This window comes from Phyllobates terribilis, unplaced genomic scaffold (genome assembly GCF_046119375.1).
Source record: "Phyllobates terribilis strain yellow unplaced genomic scaffold, ASM4611937v1 Scaffold_2__4_contigs__length_985480577, whole genome shotgun sequence".
In the NCBI taxonomy this organism is placed as follows: Eukaryota; Metazoa; Chordata; class Amphibia; order Anura; family Dendrobatidae; genus Phyllobates; species Phyllobates terribilis.
This window is the reverse complement of record NW_027362762.1, coordinates 291,928,819-291,947,102: the sequence shown is the minus strand read 5'-3', so window position 1 is coordinate 291,947,102 and position 18,284 is coordinate 291,928,819. Positions and strand designations below refer to the sequence as shown.

The following is an 18,284-nucleotide window of genomic DNA, read 5'->3' as shown; positions in this document are numbered from 1 at the left end:
AAAGGTGGCTACTTTGAAGAACCTAGAATATAAGACATATTTTCAGTTGTTTCACACTTTTTTGTTAAGTATATAATTCCACATGTGTTAATTCATAGTTTTGATGCCTTCAATGTGAATGTACAATTTTCATAGTCGTGAAAATACAGAAAAATCTTTAAATGAGAAGGTGTGTCCAAACTTTTGGTCTGTACTGTATATATATATGTGTATATGTATATATGTGTGTGTATATGTATATATATAATATATATATATATGCATGTGGGGCTCATACTGTATCTAGGGAGCTATGTGCGGGCTCATACTGTATGTAGGGGGCTGTGTCCTCATTGCAGTACAGCTTATGGTCTCCTTTTCTTGTCCTGATTGAAGGAATAACCTGATGAATCCCTGAATGACCAAAAGAGGGGGGAAACGCGTTGGAAGAAAATGCCAATAAGCTAAGTACACAAGTGTTCAGGCTATATACATATATAGGATATTCAATGTCCATAGAAATGTGACTGATGCATATGGAAGTTTTGGGGTTTGAATTGCACTGCCACATGACCGGCCATTTATGATCTGAAGGGTTATTCTTTGTTTGACAAGGACATCATATACACTTCTTCTTGAACTTTGTTAGGGTTTTTTTCTGATCAGATAGTTGAATAATTTTTCTGATACATACCCCTCAGCCCACTAGTATCTATCCTGTATACATTTGTATATGTTCATTACATATTATCTGATCACCTACTGAGGATGCCTGGTTAGTTAGAGTAGTGGCAGGGCTACATAGGGGCAGTCAGCAAGGATCGGGGGCGCCATACTGTTTCAAGATAGGGTGGCAACCTCCGCTGTCAGGAAGGGAATTGTGAAGGCCAAAACGAATCCCTATCTCCCCTCATTTCTGCTCTTATTTTATATCACTGTTTTTCTGTGCAAAGTGTTTGCATTTATGTATGGGGTTTTTAAGCTAAATAGAGATTTTTTTTTCTTTTTTTTTGTTATGGTTTACATGTATAAGAGCCCCCATAGGTTGATCACTCTGTTCTATTTTATGTAGCGCTATGTACAGTGCTGTACATAAGGGAAAAAAATTGTCATTTTCCATCTAGAGATGTGAACTAGAGCACCTGTGTGTTACTCACATGACCCATCACATGAGCTATCAAAGGAGATTATGTGACATGATGGGGGGCCCATGCCTTCCAAACCGCCCGGGGCCCTGGCTACTCTTAATCCACCCCTGACTTTGTCCAAGCTCCAATCACTGGTGATGGAGCTAGAAGACAACCAACAGTGGCTCTCACTAATTTATATGGGAGTTACAGAAATAGCTAAACTCAGCGGCTGTGCTGCTCTGCTGTTTCCATGGAACAACCTCCAGAGGTTAGCACCTGGACGGAGTTATTCCCATCTCACCCATGAAAGACTGAAATGGAAAAAACTTCAAGTGTGTGTAGGTAATGGAAGATTAGATCTTAGATTTATGGACAGAACATGTTTTGGACAGCTTTTTAAGCCATTGTTAGTATTCTCAACTGCATCCTCTGGATAATGGGAAGCCAGTGAAGGGACTGGTAGAGGAGAAACTAGGGGAAAGGGACATTAATCAGGCAGCAGAGTTAAGGGTAGGTTGAAAGCATATAAGAGTGCTAGATCGGAAGCTACAAAGCCATAGAGAAGAATGTTGCAGAGATGATGAAGGTATAAACTAGTATTCTTGTGCTGCAGAAGGTAGAAAATGCTGGAATGTGACGTTTAAAAGACAGCAGTGTCACCCACAGGTGGTCGACTTATGAGTAGTGAGTAGTGATGAGCGAGAGTGTTCTGTTAACCCTTTTTGCGAGCATGCTCGGGTGCTCGCCAAGTATTTGCGGCGTGCTCGAATGTTATGTTTGAGTCACTGTGTGTGCATGATTTGTGACTGCTTGACAGCTTTAATACATGTGAGGAATGCCTAACAAACAGGCATTCCTCACATGAATTAAAGCTGTCAAACAGTCGCAAATCATGCACACACAGTGACTCAAACATAACGTTGAAACACGCCGAAAATACTCAGGCAGCACCCGCACGTGCTCGGTGAAAGGGTTAGCTGAGCACGCTCGCTCATCACAAGTGAGGAACTGTAAAGTGGTAACAAATACACAAATCCTTGGATTGATTGGAGTATCATGTTAGATTTTACACATCTGAACTCCCAACTCTCTACAGGCCATGGCAAGGATTTGTGGATAAATGAGTAGGCTATGTTTTTGTTTCATCCCTAATATTTAGTTATGAGGACATTAACAAAATACTGTGGTAGCCCAGTAACAATTAGTTTATTTTTATACCACACTCTTATACCAAGTTAAACCATTCGTACCAAAGGATGAGGTATTAGCATACATTATGTTTATTATGTTTGTAAGTTTACAATGACAATAGGAAAGGAGATATTTATCAAGGACTTTATGCCACATTTTATGACATACAAAAGTAGTACATTTTTGTACATACCTCTTTTGCAATTTTTTTTTGATTTTCACTCCTCTTGCTACTTTTCAAAAGCGGCAGTAAAAGGGAAGGTGCATTACTAATTGAACTCCAGCATATTACTATAATTAAGGCCATAGTTAGCTGCACCCTTACACTGTCATCTGTTTCTCTCACCTGTCCATAGCTGGTAAGCAAAATTGCATCATAATCACCCATTATTTTAATCTCAATACACATTTTAACTGGTAGGGTAAATTTTGGGAACATACTAAAATATAATGGAGGATCCCTTTAAGATGCTAATCAAACATAAGAGTTATGTTAGTTTAGGATGGAGAATAACCTGGAATATTTTATATGGCTAATTATTATGTCATTTTCCCTTTTCTCCATACTTCAAATGACACATTAGCTCATTTTAACTAAATTTGCCGCATGTCTTGTCCCTTATTTTGGTCAGGTGTCAATACCCAATGGATAGATCAATAATAAGTCTTCGGCTAAGTTCACAAATAGCAAAACTTTTCCACAGCAGATTTTGCAGCATACCTGAATGTGCAGCTATTTTGCATCAAAATGTTCACGTTACATGTGAATTTAGCCATTAAATGGTGAGATCTTCAGTTTTTCTGTAAGTTTTTGAGGATGCTGTCGATGTAAAACCTACTGCAGTATTGTACTGTAAATTGTTGAGGCATCAATTCTGACACTCCTAAACTTCCTCTTTAAAACTATTAGGGTATTTTAGCACATGGTGGATACACTGCAAATTTTCTGTCTAGATTTTCTTGACAAAAAGCATATTACAGTACCAGCACAAGGATGACAGTTTACTGAAGATCATCCACACGTTGCATAGATTTCATTGCATTGTATGGACATACGGTACCTTTGACATCAGTGGATTATAATAACAGTATTGTACAAAACATAATTACGTGGCAGATTAAAATATATGTCAGAGGAGAATACACATGACCTGTAATTACAGTTTATCATTCAGACCATGTTTTGTATACAGTGTTTTGCTCCATTAATCAAAATTGTTTCTTCTGCTCAAATGGTATTGAATGAAAAAAGCTCAGTTATGGGATATGCTTAGGACATTAGCCCCTTTTCCCTGAACTGTCTTCTGTAAGCCAGAATGGAGATCTGTTTACATAAAGTGGTTCAGACTTTGATGGGTCTGAGCCAGACCCCCATAATAAAAGCTACAAAAAAAGAAAAAAAAATGTGACTCACACACCTTTAGTATTAAATTAGTGTACAGACGCACAAATACGCTATGTTGCCAATATACTAACATATACATGCACAATGAGTCAGTACACTGCGATTAATGAATACATGAACTCCAAATTGCTGTAAACGTCAAAAATGTAAGGTACTTAGCGTTTTTTGTTCAAAGAGTGCAAAAGCCATCCAATCACATGAAAGTGACTTTTAATTCGCTAATTACCTTATGTTTTTACTTTTTACAGCAATATTGGAGTTCATGTGTTCATTAGTAGCATTGTGCTAACACATTGTATTTGTGCACCTGTAAAATAATTCAAAATTAAAGGTGTGCAGACCCTATTTTTTCTTTTTTTGTAGGACATATTGGGGGTGTGCCCCCTCCAGGGCTCAGCACCCTTATCCACCCATCGTTCTCACAGGAAGTTTTAATTGTGACCTAAGCCATGTTTTCTTTTCACTCCCCATTCGCATGAGGCTAGTTTGGCACATGAAGAGGTCAGACATTTAGCGGTTAGGAACTCTCCATATTAAAATGTACACCTTGACGTGGTTGGATGGCTTTTGCGGTCTTTGATCAAAAAACACTAATGAAGTGCGTTACGTTTTTATATATTGGAGCTCATGTAACTATAATAAGGGCGTCTATACTTTAAAGGAGAAAAATAAGCTACTATACATTGATGTATAGATAACTAACAAAGCCAGATGGTTTACTGAATCCTGCATTGAGCAGGGGGTAGGACACGATGACCCTGGAGGTGCCTTCCAACTCTAACATTCTATGATTCAAACCAAAACATCCTAAGCTTCAATATTTTATTAATAAGATATTTTTTTCTTAAAATACAAAAGATTTTCACGTGTCTTCTAAATGCAACAACACTGTATATTTGCCTGTATTACTAATATCCTAATTGTATATGGCCTGCCCTGAATTTCAGTTTTAACCAAGTAAGATGACTGAACTGTAACGTCATGAAGAAAATCATGGAGAATGATCTGATAATATTTAGTTTTTTAGTTTCTTTCTATTTAGGTAATCGGAGAAGCATTGGATTTCACATATAAAATTCACCTAGTTCATGGTTGCTGTTTATAAGGATTTAATTTATAAATTGACTGAATGGCTTGCTGGAAGTTTCCCCCTACAACAACATAAAGTAACAAATTACCAAAGGTATTGAGTGACGCTATGGGTCTAGACGCTATGTATGTGGCATGGATATATTTTTCATATATACAACCTACTGGATATAGCCGAGTTTCAATACGAATAGCTCTGAAAATATGTAAAGGTAAAAAACATGCATAAAATACAACTAAAAGAATGACAACAAGGCGACGAGCCTTTTTCTTAAGAGCATCATTGGTATATGGTCCATTTGCCAGGCTGCAATTGATACAAGTGTAGGAAAGAGTCACTATTAATAATGGTAGTGCAAATCCGATAGAAGTGAGGGATGTATTATACCAACGTACATTATATGTGTCAAAAGACACAGCAAAATCCATGCAAGCCACAGTATCTTGGACATTTCTCATGAGAATAACCATTGGAAGGACTTCAATTAAGGCTATTACCCACACAGCGGCACAAGCTATGACTGCCCATCTTCTTTTGTGAATGGAGTGAAATTTCATTGGATGAACAATGACAAAGTATCGGAAGATACTGAAGCAGGTGAGGAAGAGAATGCTTCCATAGAGGTTGAAATGGAAAGCAACTCGAATGAGCTTGCACGTAAAGTCTCCAAGAGTCCACTTCTCCTGATTAGCATAATTGTAAACCAAGAAAGGAAGACTGCTGAGGTGCAGGAGGTCCGTGATGGCCAAATTCAGTAAAATAATGATGCTGGTTCTCCATGGCCTCATCTTTATTATATATACTGCAATTGCAATAATGTTTCCTGGAAATCCAACTATAAAAATAATGCTGTACATCACGGGTAGAAAGTAAATTTTTATTACTTTGTCTACGAAAGGGTCAGTACAGTTTGTGGATGCTTGTTCGGTGATAGGCATAAAGGTGGTGTTGAAGATGTATTCAGATTCATTGTTCAATTTTGATGTTTGTTTAGTAAAGAACATAGAGGTGGAGTTAAAAATATATTCGGATTCATTGCTCGTTGTCATTCTGTTGAAAAAAAGGAGTATAATGAATTTTTTTTATTCCCAAACATCATAATATCCCCATACAGTATAATGCATTGTGATAATATACTGTATAATGTTTCTTCTCCTTGATAGTGCAGTCCTGCATCAGCAAACCTCGACATTAATTTTCACTATCGAAGTGGTCATACCATTTTAATCTTAGCGCATTTAATCACATTATAGTTTAGATTGCATGACCCTAACATTTTGAATTCATATGTTTCGACTGGAAAACTTAATTAGAGAAACTTTAACAACTATTCTCAAAGTTGTGAAAACGTTAACAATCAAAATATAGGAAATAAAATGAGGTATTAATGTGAAAATATATGCCAAGAGGGTGTCCAACTGGCCCAAATTTGGTAAGAATGCATTGGGATCCTGCAGCTTCAACTGTATTAAACTTGCAGATAACTGTAATTTTCATCACAACTGTATAAAAGTTTACTGCACGGTGCAATGTTGCTTAATTGCACACAAAAGTAATCATTGACTGCATCATAGTGGTATTTATATGTGCATATGACCAGCAGTATACTTTCTAAGTCTGTGATGCCGCATATTAATCTAGCCTAATACTTTATCACCAGGTTTATGTCATCTATATATATTGTGCTCACATTGACTCCATACAGACACGATCAAGCTTAGACTGGTCCACAGTGCTATAGGCGAATCCCCTTCTGGACCCCTGTGCAGGAATCGTCCCTCACCACCCTATATGAACAGTAATACACCTGATTCACTAAGTGAAAATTTCAATTTATAGTAAGAATTTTCCTTTAATTCTGGGAATCACTTTTTGTCATAGAAGCAGTATATATTCTGTGTTATATAGTATTCTCTTGCTGATGTGGTACTGCACATATGTCTGGATATATTTTTTCTACATAAACTTATGACACTTTTAGGAAAAATAGATGATACCGGAAATTGTAAAACTAGGCATAGTATAAGGTCCCAAAGGCACAACCATGATAAGAAACCAAAAAGAACAAATGTTGGCCAGGACTAAAATAAATACAATTCTTTATCCCCTGATGAAGCATTTGTGAAACACATTGATTATATGCACCTTTTGCTCAATATGTGATTTCATCTTTGGGAATTACTTTATTTGGCACTCCAATCTGAATTACTGTGTGGGTATATATACATGATTCTATGTTCTCATTAAATATTTGTACAATTATATACTATTATAATAGAATTATATTACTAATATATATATATATATATATGTAAATTGTCTGTTTACTATTTTGTATATTGATTGATGCGTTTTTACTATTGGGTTTTCTCTTTTGACTCATCCATCAATTTGTTCTTGTGTCTGTCTTGTTGGATATCTATATATGGTTGCTTAATATTCAATAAAATTAATTGTTTTAAAATAAATAATTGTATTTACTTCAGTCCTGGCACACATTTGTTCTTTTTGGCTGCAAGTAAAATTAACACAATGCATAAAGAGATGTGCTTCAGGATTGTCCAGACTTGTGTTCTGTTGGTATATTTCAGAATGCATGTTTTATCTTTCTTCATTTGCATTTTCAGCAATAGTTTAACTCAAAATACATTTGTACTTTCTAACCTGACCTGCACGGGAAGTCCTTTATCCTTTGTTGATTTGCAGTGTTTGTTTTTTGTCATACATGCACTATATAAGTGTATAAAATTGTTGATGTTTATGAAAAAAAAAAGACAAAAATTAGTACAATACCTGGTTCAAAATGATGTCCTTCTGGGTTGTATCTCTTGCACATTAGGCCTGGTTATCCAGTAGACAGCTCCTTGGAAGTCATTTCAATGTTATCAAGCACATAATCACACAGAATAGATGTAGTGTACACGCTACAAAGTCACAACACTCTCTGATCTCTATGAAAGTACAGCTTTGGTAGACTTACCCCACCCATTTGCAAATAGGATGTTGACATGTAAATCATGATAGCTTTAACCCCTTGCCTCCACAGCCAATTTTCAATTTTAATCTTGTATTTTTTCCTCCACGTCTTTCAAAAGCCATAACTTTTTTATTTTTCCAAAGACATAGCAGTATGAGAGCATGTTTGTTTCAGGATGAGTTGAAGGTTTGAATGACATATTCCATCTTATCATCAAATGGGCTGAAGAATGGGTAAAATTCTAAAAGAGATGAAATGATGAAAAAAATAAAACCCTGCCATTGTCTTTTTGGGTTTTGTTTTTACAGTATTCATTCTCTGGTAAAATGAAGTGAAACTCATATATTATATAGAGTCATTACAAACAGAGTATCTCAGTAAATTAGAATACTTTATAACAACAGCTTGAAAAATGATTTTAAAATCCGAACTGTTGGCCTACTGAAATGTATGTTCAGTAAATGCACTCAATGCTTGGTCGGGGCTCCTTTTGCGTCAATTACTGCATCAATGTGGCGTGGCATGGAGGCGATCAGCCTGTGGCACTGCTGAGGTGTTATGGAAGCCCAGGTTACTTTGATAGCAGACTTCAGCTCATCTGCATTGTTGGGTCTGGTGTCTCTCATCTTCCTCTTGACAATACCCCATAGATTCTTTATGGGGTTAAGGTCAGGCGAGTTTGCTGGCCAATCAAGCACAGTGATACTGTGGTTTTTAAACCAGGTATTGGTACTTTTGGCACTGTGGATAGGTGCTAAGTCCTGTTGGAGAATGAAATTTCCATCTCCAAAAAGCTTGTCGGCAGAGGGAGCATGAAGTGCTCTAAAATTTCCTGGAAGACGGCTGCGCTGACTTTGGTCTTGATAAAACACAGTGGACCTACACCAGCAGATGACATGGCTCCCCGAGCCATCACTGTTTGTGGAAACTTCACACTAAACCTCAAGAAGCTTGGATTGTGTGCCTCTCCACTCTTCCTCCAGACTCTGGACCTTGATTTCCAAATGAAAATTGGAACTCTGGGACCTTGTGGGTGTGTCAATGACTGCCTTCTGGACATCTGTCAAGTCAGCAGTCTTCCCCATGATTGTGGAGCCTATTGAAACAGACTAAGGGACCTTTTTAAATGCTTAGGAAGCCTTTGCACATGATTTTTGTTAATTATCTTACTTTACTGAGATAATGACTTTTGTGTTTTCATTTGTTGTAGTGATGAGCGAACGTGCTCGCCACTGCTCGGTACTCACCTGCGCATCACTGTGCTCGACAAACTCGGCGCTCAGTGAGTATTTCCAGGTTGCTCGGGCCGGAACTCGGGTCCTATTCCTGCATGTTTGGGGCTCTTTAGAGAGCCAATGAACATGCAGGGATTGCCTGCCACGCACTGCAATGTCATAGCCATGTTGGTTGTGGGCATTGCAGTCAGGTCTATATAAGCTATGCTCGTCACAGTATACCCTGGAACCAGGTAGAGTAGGGGGGTGCTGCTGAGTCAGGGAGAGATTTGCTTGTTTATAGTTAATATAGGTATTCCACCACATATATTTATATACAACTGAACTAACAGTCCTTCTGAGGACTTATCCAGCTGCATATATTCAGTGGTGATAGCAGGAGATAGGCAGGCAGGCAGGCAGGGTATGTGGCAGACTGCAGTGCATATAGTGCAAGAGGGTCCATTGAACATAGTAAAGCCCGACTTCCTTAGGGTATCAAGTATGGCTTGAACTTTGTCCAGATGACTTTCCCAGTCCTGGCTGAATATAATGATGTTATCTAGGTAGGCCGCTGCATACTTTTTGTGGGGTGCTAAGATCCGGTCCATGGCTCTCTGGAAGGTGGCCAGAGCTCCCTGCAACCCAAACGGCATCCTGACATATTGATAACATCAGTCTGGCGTCGAGAAGGCTGTCTTCTCCTTGGCCTCTTTGGACAGGGGAATTTGCCAATATCATTTGGTGAGGTCCAGCTTGGTGATGAACCGAGCGGGTCCTAGCCTTTCGATAAGCTCATCTACCCTAGGCATTGGGTAGGCGTCGAACTTCGAGACCTCGTTCTGCTTCCAATAGTCATTGCAAAACCGCCATTCCCGATCTGGTTTCGGCACTAAGACTATAGGACTGGACCATCCACTTTTGGACTCTTCAATGACTCCCAGGTTAAGCATCCGCCTCACTTCTTTTGAGATCACCTCTCTGCAGGCCTCGGGGATCCGGTATGGTTTTAGATTGACGCAAACATGAGGCTCTGTGAGAACCTCACACTCTATGACCTGAGTGAGTCCTGGCAACTCCGAAAACAGGCCTTTATTTTACTGTAGCAACTCTTTGCACTGTTCCTTTTGGGCACGTGAAAGTGACTCTGCCACCTTGACCTCTTTCACATCGGCCTCAGGCTCAGCCACTAAACAGGGAGCTCCCACGGGCTCTCTATCTTGCTATGGCTTAATCAAGTTAACATGGTAAATTTGGTAGGGCTTCCTCTTCCCTGGTTGGTGGATTTTATAGTTTACTTCCTCCACTTTCTCTACCACCTCATAGGGGCCCTGCCACTTGGCCATGAACTTGCTCTCCACTGTGGGCACTAGCTCAAGCACTTGATCTCCTATGTTGAACGGTGTCACCCTGGCCGACCTATTATACACCCTGGACTGTGCCTCTTGTGCCTTGAGGAGGTGCTCCCTCACAATGGGCATCATGTGGGCAATCCTCTCTTGCATCTGAGCAATGTGCTCCACCACGCTCCTATAGGGAGTGGTCTCAGCTTCCCAGGACTCTTTCGCCACATCCAGGAGTCCTCGAGGGTGTCGTCCATAGAGTGGTTCAAACGGGGAGAAACCTGTGGAAGCTTGGGGAACTTCCCTGATGGCGAACAACAGATAGGAAAGCAGACAGTCCCAGTCTCAGCCATCCTTTTCCACTGCTTTCCTCAACATTGCTTTCAAGGTTTTGTTAAACCTCTCGACCAGTCCGTCCGTCTGGGGATGGTAAATGGAGGTTCTCAGTTGTGCAATCTGCAATGTCTTGCACAATTCCCTCATGACCTTCGACATAAATGGAGTTCCTTGGTCTGTTATCTCCTTAGGCAACCCCATTCTTGAAAACATGTGGACTAACTTCCGGGCTATACACCTGGCGGAGGAGTTTCGTAGTGGTATGGCCTCCGGATACCGTGTAGCATAATCTAATACCACCAGGATATACTGATGCCCTCGGGCGGACTTGACCAGAGGCCCCACTAGATCCATTGCTATGCATTCAAATGGAACCTCGATGACGGGTAGGGGCACTAGGGGACCGCGGAAGTGGGCCACTGTGGAGGTTATCTGGCTTGTGGCGCAGGAACGACAATAACTCTTTATTTGTTTATAGCAACCTGACCAGTAGAATCTCTGTAGGATCCATTCCTGAGTCTTGTCTGCACCCAGGTGACCACCCAACACATGAGAATGAGCCATGTCTAACATCCTGCGTCTATAGGGCCATGGCACCAGCAACTGTTCTATTACCTCACCCCTTGGTTTGGTTACTCTGTACAGCAAATCCCCATTCACAGCAAAATGAAGGAACCGAGTGTCAGCCCCCGGTTCCTGAGGAACCCCATTTAACACAGTAACATTTTCAAAGGCCCCTTTCAGAGTTAAATCCCTGAGTTGGGCAGTTCCAAAGTTTCCCTTGGACATCTCCAACTCAGGGATATTGGCCTCAGGGGATGTTGCCTCATCCTCATAGCCAACAAACACACACATGGGAAACTCATCTACCATGTTAAGCGGGTAAGTTTCCTTAGGGGCGTTCTGGCTGTCGTCCGAGCAACCAGGTGTCCCCACTTTCCCCCACATTTCCCAGAATAATGAAAAGTCACGTCCAATTATTATGGAATGCAATAGGTCCTTAACGACCGCCACTTCATGAGATGTGGTGCCACAGTCCATGTTTACATCCACCTGGGCCACAGGATAGTTCTTATTGTCCCCATGGATACACCGGACACCCACCACCTTCCCAGGAACCAGTCAATGAGGGAGTGTGGTCCTTATCAGGGTCACCAAATTTCCAATGGTCCAGAGACTTGTACCCCGTTTACTGACACTGAGCATGCCTGAGGACCCTCGCCATGTTGAGGAACTGCGCTGCAGGTGGGGTAGGCAAAATAAGAGCAACTCCGGCCCATGTTACAGTCCATTGGCTCAGAGTTTATGGGACACCAGGCGCCAATATGGCCAGTGGTATGACATCTCCAACACTGGTAACCCCAGTATTGAGTAGCTACGACCCCTTGTTTTCCCAGCGAACTCTCAACTGCCTGGTATCTTTCCACCAACCCCACCAAGTCATCGGCATTATGGGGATCTCCCTGGGCAACCCAGGATTGCACCGACTTCGGGAGAGAGTATATAAACCTGTGTATAACGACCTTCTCCACCATCTGTGCTGGGGAGGAAGATTCAGGTTGCAACTACTTTTGGATCAGGTGTAGGAGGTCAAACATCTGAGACCGGGTAGGTTTGTCACTGCAATAGGCCCAGCGGTGCACCCGTTGCGCCCTGACAGTCAGAGTCACTCCCAAGTGTGCCAAAATCTCAGTTTTCAACTTAGCGTACTCTTTCGCATCCTGCAAGGCCACATCATAATAGGCCTTCTGTGGCTCGTCTGTCAAATATGGCACCAGTACCTCTGCCCACTGCTCTGGAGGCAATTTCTCCCGCTCTGCCACCCTCTCAAAGACCGTCAGGAACGCCTCAACGTTATCACCCGGTGTCATCTTTTGTAATGCTCTTCTTACCGTCTTTCTGACGTGTGAGTCATCACCTGGATCTGAGGATGTGGTGGTTGTCTAGCCATGGATCTGCTCTGCCAAGATTTCCATTTGTCTTTGCTACTGTTGGATCTGCTGCATCAGAAGTTTATTTGTTTCCTGCTGCTGCTCCTGTTGCTGCTGTAAGCTCTGCTGGAACTGCGCCTGCTGAGCCTGCTGTTGCTGAAGTTGCTGCTGGTGCTGTGCTTGTTGCGCCTGCTGTGCCTGCAACAGATGTTTAAGTAGGTCCTCCATTTTGTCCGGCGACACTTGCTGGCTTATGGCCAACTTCACCCAGGACATGTACGTCTTCTTGTAGCAGTCACACTGCTGCTTGGAATCTGTGCCTGTGCTTCTAGCACCAATTGTAGGGATTTGTACTCACTGAGCCAAGTGGGAGGTAGGCACAGGTTCACACAGTGATGCAGTCCGCGGGTTCAAACAAACTGGTGATTTATTTATGTCCATGCACCAGTGAGGAAGCAAAAGTAACAGCCTTTTCCTGGCACAAAAATGAATAACAGAACAAAGCTCAAAATAACACATGTAGCATGGCCTCAGCCGTTTAAACAAAGTGCCTTCCTCTGCCTCCTGCAGAGTCTGAACAGCACTTGCAAGGTCTGCTCACCTTGCCCAACACACACAGACAGACTGAGACAGGAGCAGCTGTCTTAAATCAGCCTTCCAAGACCTGGACTGGAGGTAAGTGAGCAGCTGTTCCCCCCGAGCTCTTTCAGCTGCTCGTAAAACCCGGCCCTGTAATCTGGGCCCATTAAATTCCTCTCAGCACTATGTGTGCTGGAGCCTGCTTCTCCGGGTCCTACATCACCGAAGCTTGGCACTTTGGGGACACATACCTCCCATCCACGACCTGTCCGGCAGCCACCTTACAATATATATATATATATATATATATATCTCCATCTGAACTAACAGTCCTTCTGAGAACTAATCCAGCTGCATATAATCAGTGCTAGGCAGGCAGACAGTGTATGTGGCAGACTGCAGTGTATGATACAGCACAAGAGGGTCCATTGAACGTCCTGACTGCTGCTGCTGTAATAATTACAGATATTTGTACACATAGCCCCAGATATCAAGGGCCAGGGCAATTTTTTTTTATCTTAATCCTGGTTATTTGCATGAAAAGCAATCCAGAGTACACTATTTTTCTGCTCCATTTGCTTGTTCTCACTGCAGAATAAAGCCAGATCTGTTCCATATTTCGATACAGCGATAAAAATCCAGAAATTTTAACTGAACATGGAAAATATTGGCCTCATTTTCCATTCTGTTGCAGTGTGTCGGTCAAGCTAATCACACTAGGTGTCTGTAAAGATTAGTATTAGTCAATTACAGGCCTGCTATTTAAAACTGTTGTTCTCTGTCAGACATATCTCCTATAAGACTGTTCCAAAATCAGACATTTCTTCCATTTCCATTCTGTTGCAGTGTGTCGGTCAAGCTTTTCACACTAGGTGTCTATGAAGAATAGTATTAGTAAATTACAGTCCTGCTATTTAAAACCGTGGCTCTCTGTCAGACATATCACCTATAAGACTGTTCCAAAATCAGACATTTCTTCCATTTCCATTTTGTTGCAGTGTGTCAGTCAAGCTATTCACACTAGGTCTCTGTGTAGAATAATATTAGTAAATTACAGGCCTGCTATTTAAAACCATGGTTCTCTGTCAGACGTATCACATATAACTGCCGTTCAAATCCAGCCATTTGTAGTGAACGTGGAAAATATTGTCTTCCATTTATATATTGTAGCAGTGTGTCAGTGTACACCCTTTTACAGCTCCATTTGCTTGTTTGCAGAATACAGCCATTCATATTACTGTATTGTGGAAGCAGAGTAACTTTTTTCAATGATCAGATGCACGTGATCCATATGACTGCTGTAATAATACAGAAATTTTGTGGAGCGTGCCAAATATTCCACTCCTTTTAAAGTCAGCCACCTGTGTTTTGTTGAAGTAATTGAGACTTGGTCGCTGACAAATACCGTACTATTAGGCGACTGTCTGAAACTGTGGCCATCAGACGTTATCCCATATGACTGCCCTAATTATCCAGCAATTATTGTGAGCGTGTCAAATATTACGCTCCATTTAAATTTTTGCAGTTGAGGGTTCAAACCTATTCTCAATTGGCCGCTGAAATAGCATATCTGTGAACAATGATGTCAGAGTATTACGCCACTTTTGCGGACTGACAAAAAAAAGCCTAAAAAAACAAGCTAAAATGGAAAAAATGTTAAGAAACATTCTTTCCAGGGTAATGACTTGTATATAAGGCCAAAGAAATAAAAAAAAATAAAGTTATGGACTGTGGAAGACATTTATGTGACCAGAATGAACACTCATCTGTAGCTGGTGATGATACCACCTAGCAGCAGCACCTGTTCCTATTGTAAATGCATCTCACAGCATTATCAATAGGGAATATAATTGATTTTACATTTTTTTGGGCAGCACCAGCAGCATGCAGTATAAGGCAATAATACCTGGCTGGATCAGTGTAATATGCTATCCAAACTGCTATACCTCACCCATAAAAGAATTTCAGATAAGACAGTTAATATTCTAGAATGTAGAATCTATTTGAATTGTCCTTCCCATTATTAAGGAGTGTGTCTCCTATACTGTTATTGCATATGCAACAATTTCAAGGGCTGCCAAAAATTAGGACGCACTCCAATACACATTTGAAGAGACGTAAAAAACAATAAATAAAAACACAGTAGGATCTTTCTTTAGTATAAAAAAACAGATTCGCCAATGTAACCTCAATGTAATCACATTGTTCAGCTCCTGCACCTCCTCCTCCAGTTCGGCCTCCATCTCCGAAATGACCACATCAGTCACAAGCTAAAAGCACCAAGCGGCAACAGGCTGTGCTGAAGATAATATACTTAATGCTTAAGTGACAAACCGCCCACCGCTGCAGAGTTGTTTAAAGCTGTAACACAGCAACCTGATCTGTGGCTCTCACCACTGAACACATAGCCAGGCATGGTCGTGTGTGACAATGGGCAGAACCTGGTGGCGGAGAAATGACAGCCGGAGTAGATACGGCTTCCCTCTATGCCAGTCCTTTCACCGAGCTAAAGAATATGGCTGTGGGGAAATACAACGGTCACTGAGAAGCAGTGTCAGACTGAAAAACATTGGGCCCACCAGACGATTTGATTCTGAGGGCCCACCTTTCTTCCCCGCTCAAAAGCCCCATAGAAGCTGCAAATTTGCGCTATCATGAACACTCCTGATGTAGAAGTCAGGGCTAGAGATGAGCGGTGTTCGACTAGAACTGTTCGCCAATCTCAAATTCGAGCTGTTTTGGGCGGTGTTCGAGTTGTTCGACGAACCCGAACGATTTGCAAAAAATTCGGCTGTTCGAGGTTATGTTCGATAACTGTTCGTGCACCAAAAGCGTGTCCTGCATGTCTGGCGCTATTTAGAGCACCAATCATGCAGGGATTGTCTGCCACTCACTGTAATGCCACAGCCATGGTGGTTGTGGCATTACAGTGATTGCCCAAATCGATGGGAACAGTGCCAACAGTGAAACATGAAAAGCCGGCAATTCAGCAGCGGCATACACCTGTACCCGACAATTTAGAACCGAAAGAATAGAGCTTCACACATAGATTAGATAGATATAAACATGTCAGCCACATATATACGAAGTACAGTGAAAGTGCTGCTTACTGTACTTGTCATTTAGCGTAAAGGATTTATCAAAAAAAATAATAGTGTTTTCATGCACCGTCTCTTTAAAAAAGCCGGCCGGCAATTCAGCAGGGGTACCCGACAATTTAGAATAGAAAGAATAGAGAATCACACATAGATTAGATAGATAGAAACATGTCAGTCACATATATATGAAGTACAGTGACAGTGCTGCTTACTGTACTTGTCATTTAGCGTAAAGGATTTATCAAAAAAAATAATAGTGTTTTCATGCACCGTCTCTTTAAAAAAGCCGGCCGGCAATTCAGCAGCGGTACCCGACAATTTAGAATAGAAAGAATAGAGAATCACACATAGATTAGATAGATAGAAACATGTCAGTCACATATATATGAAGTACAGTGACAGTGCTGCTTACTGTACTTGTCATTTAGCGTAAAGGATTTATCAAAAAAAATAATAGTGTTTTCATGCACTGTCTCTTTAAAAAAGCCGGCCGGCAATTCAGCAGCGGTACCCGACAATTTATAACAGACAGAATAGAGCTTCACACATAGATTAGATAGATAGAAACATGTCAGTCACATATATATGAAGTACAGTGATAGTGTTGGTTACTGTACTTGTCATTTAGTATTAAAATAAAGGATTTATTATTAAAAAAATTGGCGTGGGGTTCCCCTTAATTTTAGGCTCTAGCGGAGGTTAAGCAGACGGCTGGGGCAGATGTTTGAAGCCTGGGAAGGGGGTAATACCCACGGAGCTTCCCAGGCTACTAATATCAGCCCCCAGCTGAATACATAGCCTTTACTAGCTATTAAAATGGGGGACCCCCCCAAAAAAATGACGTGGGGTCCCCCCTAATTTAATAGCTAGCAAAGGCTAGGCAGACAGCTGGGGGCTGATATTAATAGCCCAGGAAGGGAACCATGAATATTGGCCCCCTCCCAGGCTAGAAACACCAGCCGTCAGCCGCCCCAGAAATGGCGCATTCATAGGATGCGCCAATTCTGGCACTTAGCCTCGCTCTTCCACGCTGCCCTGGTGCGGTGGCAGGGGGTAATAGGGTTGGGGTTGATGTCAGCTTATAATGCCAGCTGACATCAAGCCCAGGTTAGTAATGGAGAGGCGTCTATAAGACACCCCCATTACTAACCCCATAGTCAAAGTTAAAAAAAACACAAACACCCAGAATAAAGTCCTTTAATTGAAATAAAGACACAATCCTTTATTGTTCTAAATTAAACCATACTTACCATCACGCCCATTCCAGCTGAAGCCAACGATCTCCTGCAATAAAAGAAAAATAATAAAGCAACCTCATCCTTACCTTTCCATGGTTCCCACGACAGCTTCAGCTCTGCTACATCGAGATGACAGGCTGGACCGCAGCAGAACGCTGCCATCCAGCCTCTCATCCCGCAGACACTGAGAAGCGCAGGCTTGCTTGCGCTGCTCAGCGTCTCTCTGTGACGACATCCAGATGAGCCGAGTTCATGTCCAATGAACTCGGCTCACCTCATGCACGTCACTGACAGCGTGGGAAAATTCTCACGCTGAAGCGGTGAGTGCAGGAGAATTCTCCCACGCTGTCAGTGACGTGCATAAGGTGAGCTCATGTCCAATGAACTCAGCTCACCTCCTGCACGTCACTGACAGCGTGGGAGAATTCTCCTGCACTCAGCGCTTCAGCGTGAGAATTCTCCCACGCTGAAGCGCTGAGTGCAGGAGAATTTTCCCACGCTGTCAGTGACGTGCATAAGGTGAGCTCATGTCCAATGAACTCAGCTCACCTCCTGCACGTCACTGACAGCGTGGGAGAATTCTCCTGCACTCAGCGCTTCAGTGTGAGAATTCTCCCACGCTGAAGCGCTGAGTGCAGGAGAATTTTCCCACGCTGTCAGTGACGTGCATGAGGTGAGCCGAGTTCATTGGACAATAACTCGGCTCATCTGGATGCCCTCACAGAGAGACACTGTGGAGCGCAAGCAAGCCTGCGCTTCTCAGTGTCTGCGGG

At 41.8% G+C, this 18,284-nt stretch overlaps 1 protein-coding gene across 1 annotated transcript; it reads right to left on the bottom strand.

The window, feature by feature from the left end:
• Positions 1 to 2,304: 2,304 nt before the first annotated feature.
• On the bottom strand, positions 2,305 to 7,742 carry OXGR1 (oxoglutarate receptor 1). Its single transcript, XM_073670384.1, has 2 exons — positions 7,589 to 7,742; positions 2,305 to 5,845 (listed from the first exon to the last, which is right to left on the bottom strand). The coding sequence occupies exon 2, from the start codon at positions 5,842 to 5,844 to the stop codon at positions 4,792 to 4,794; it is 1,053 nt and encodes a 350-aa protein (XP_073526485.1). The 5' UTR covers position 5,845; positions 7,589 to 7,742; the 3' UTR covers positions 2,305 to 4,791.
• Positions 7,743 to 18,284: the final 10,542 nt, after the last annotated feature.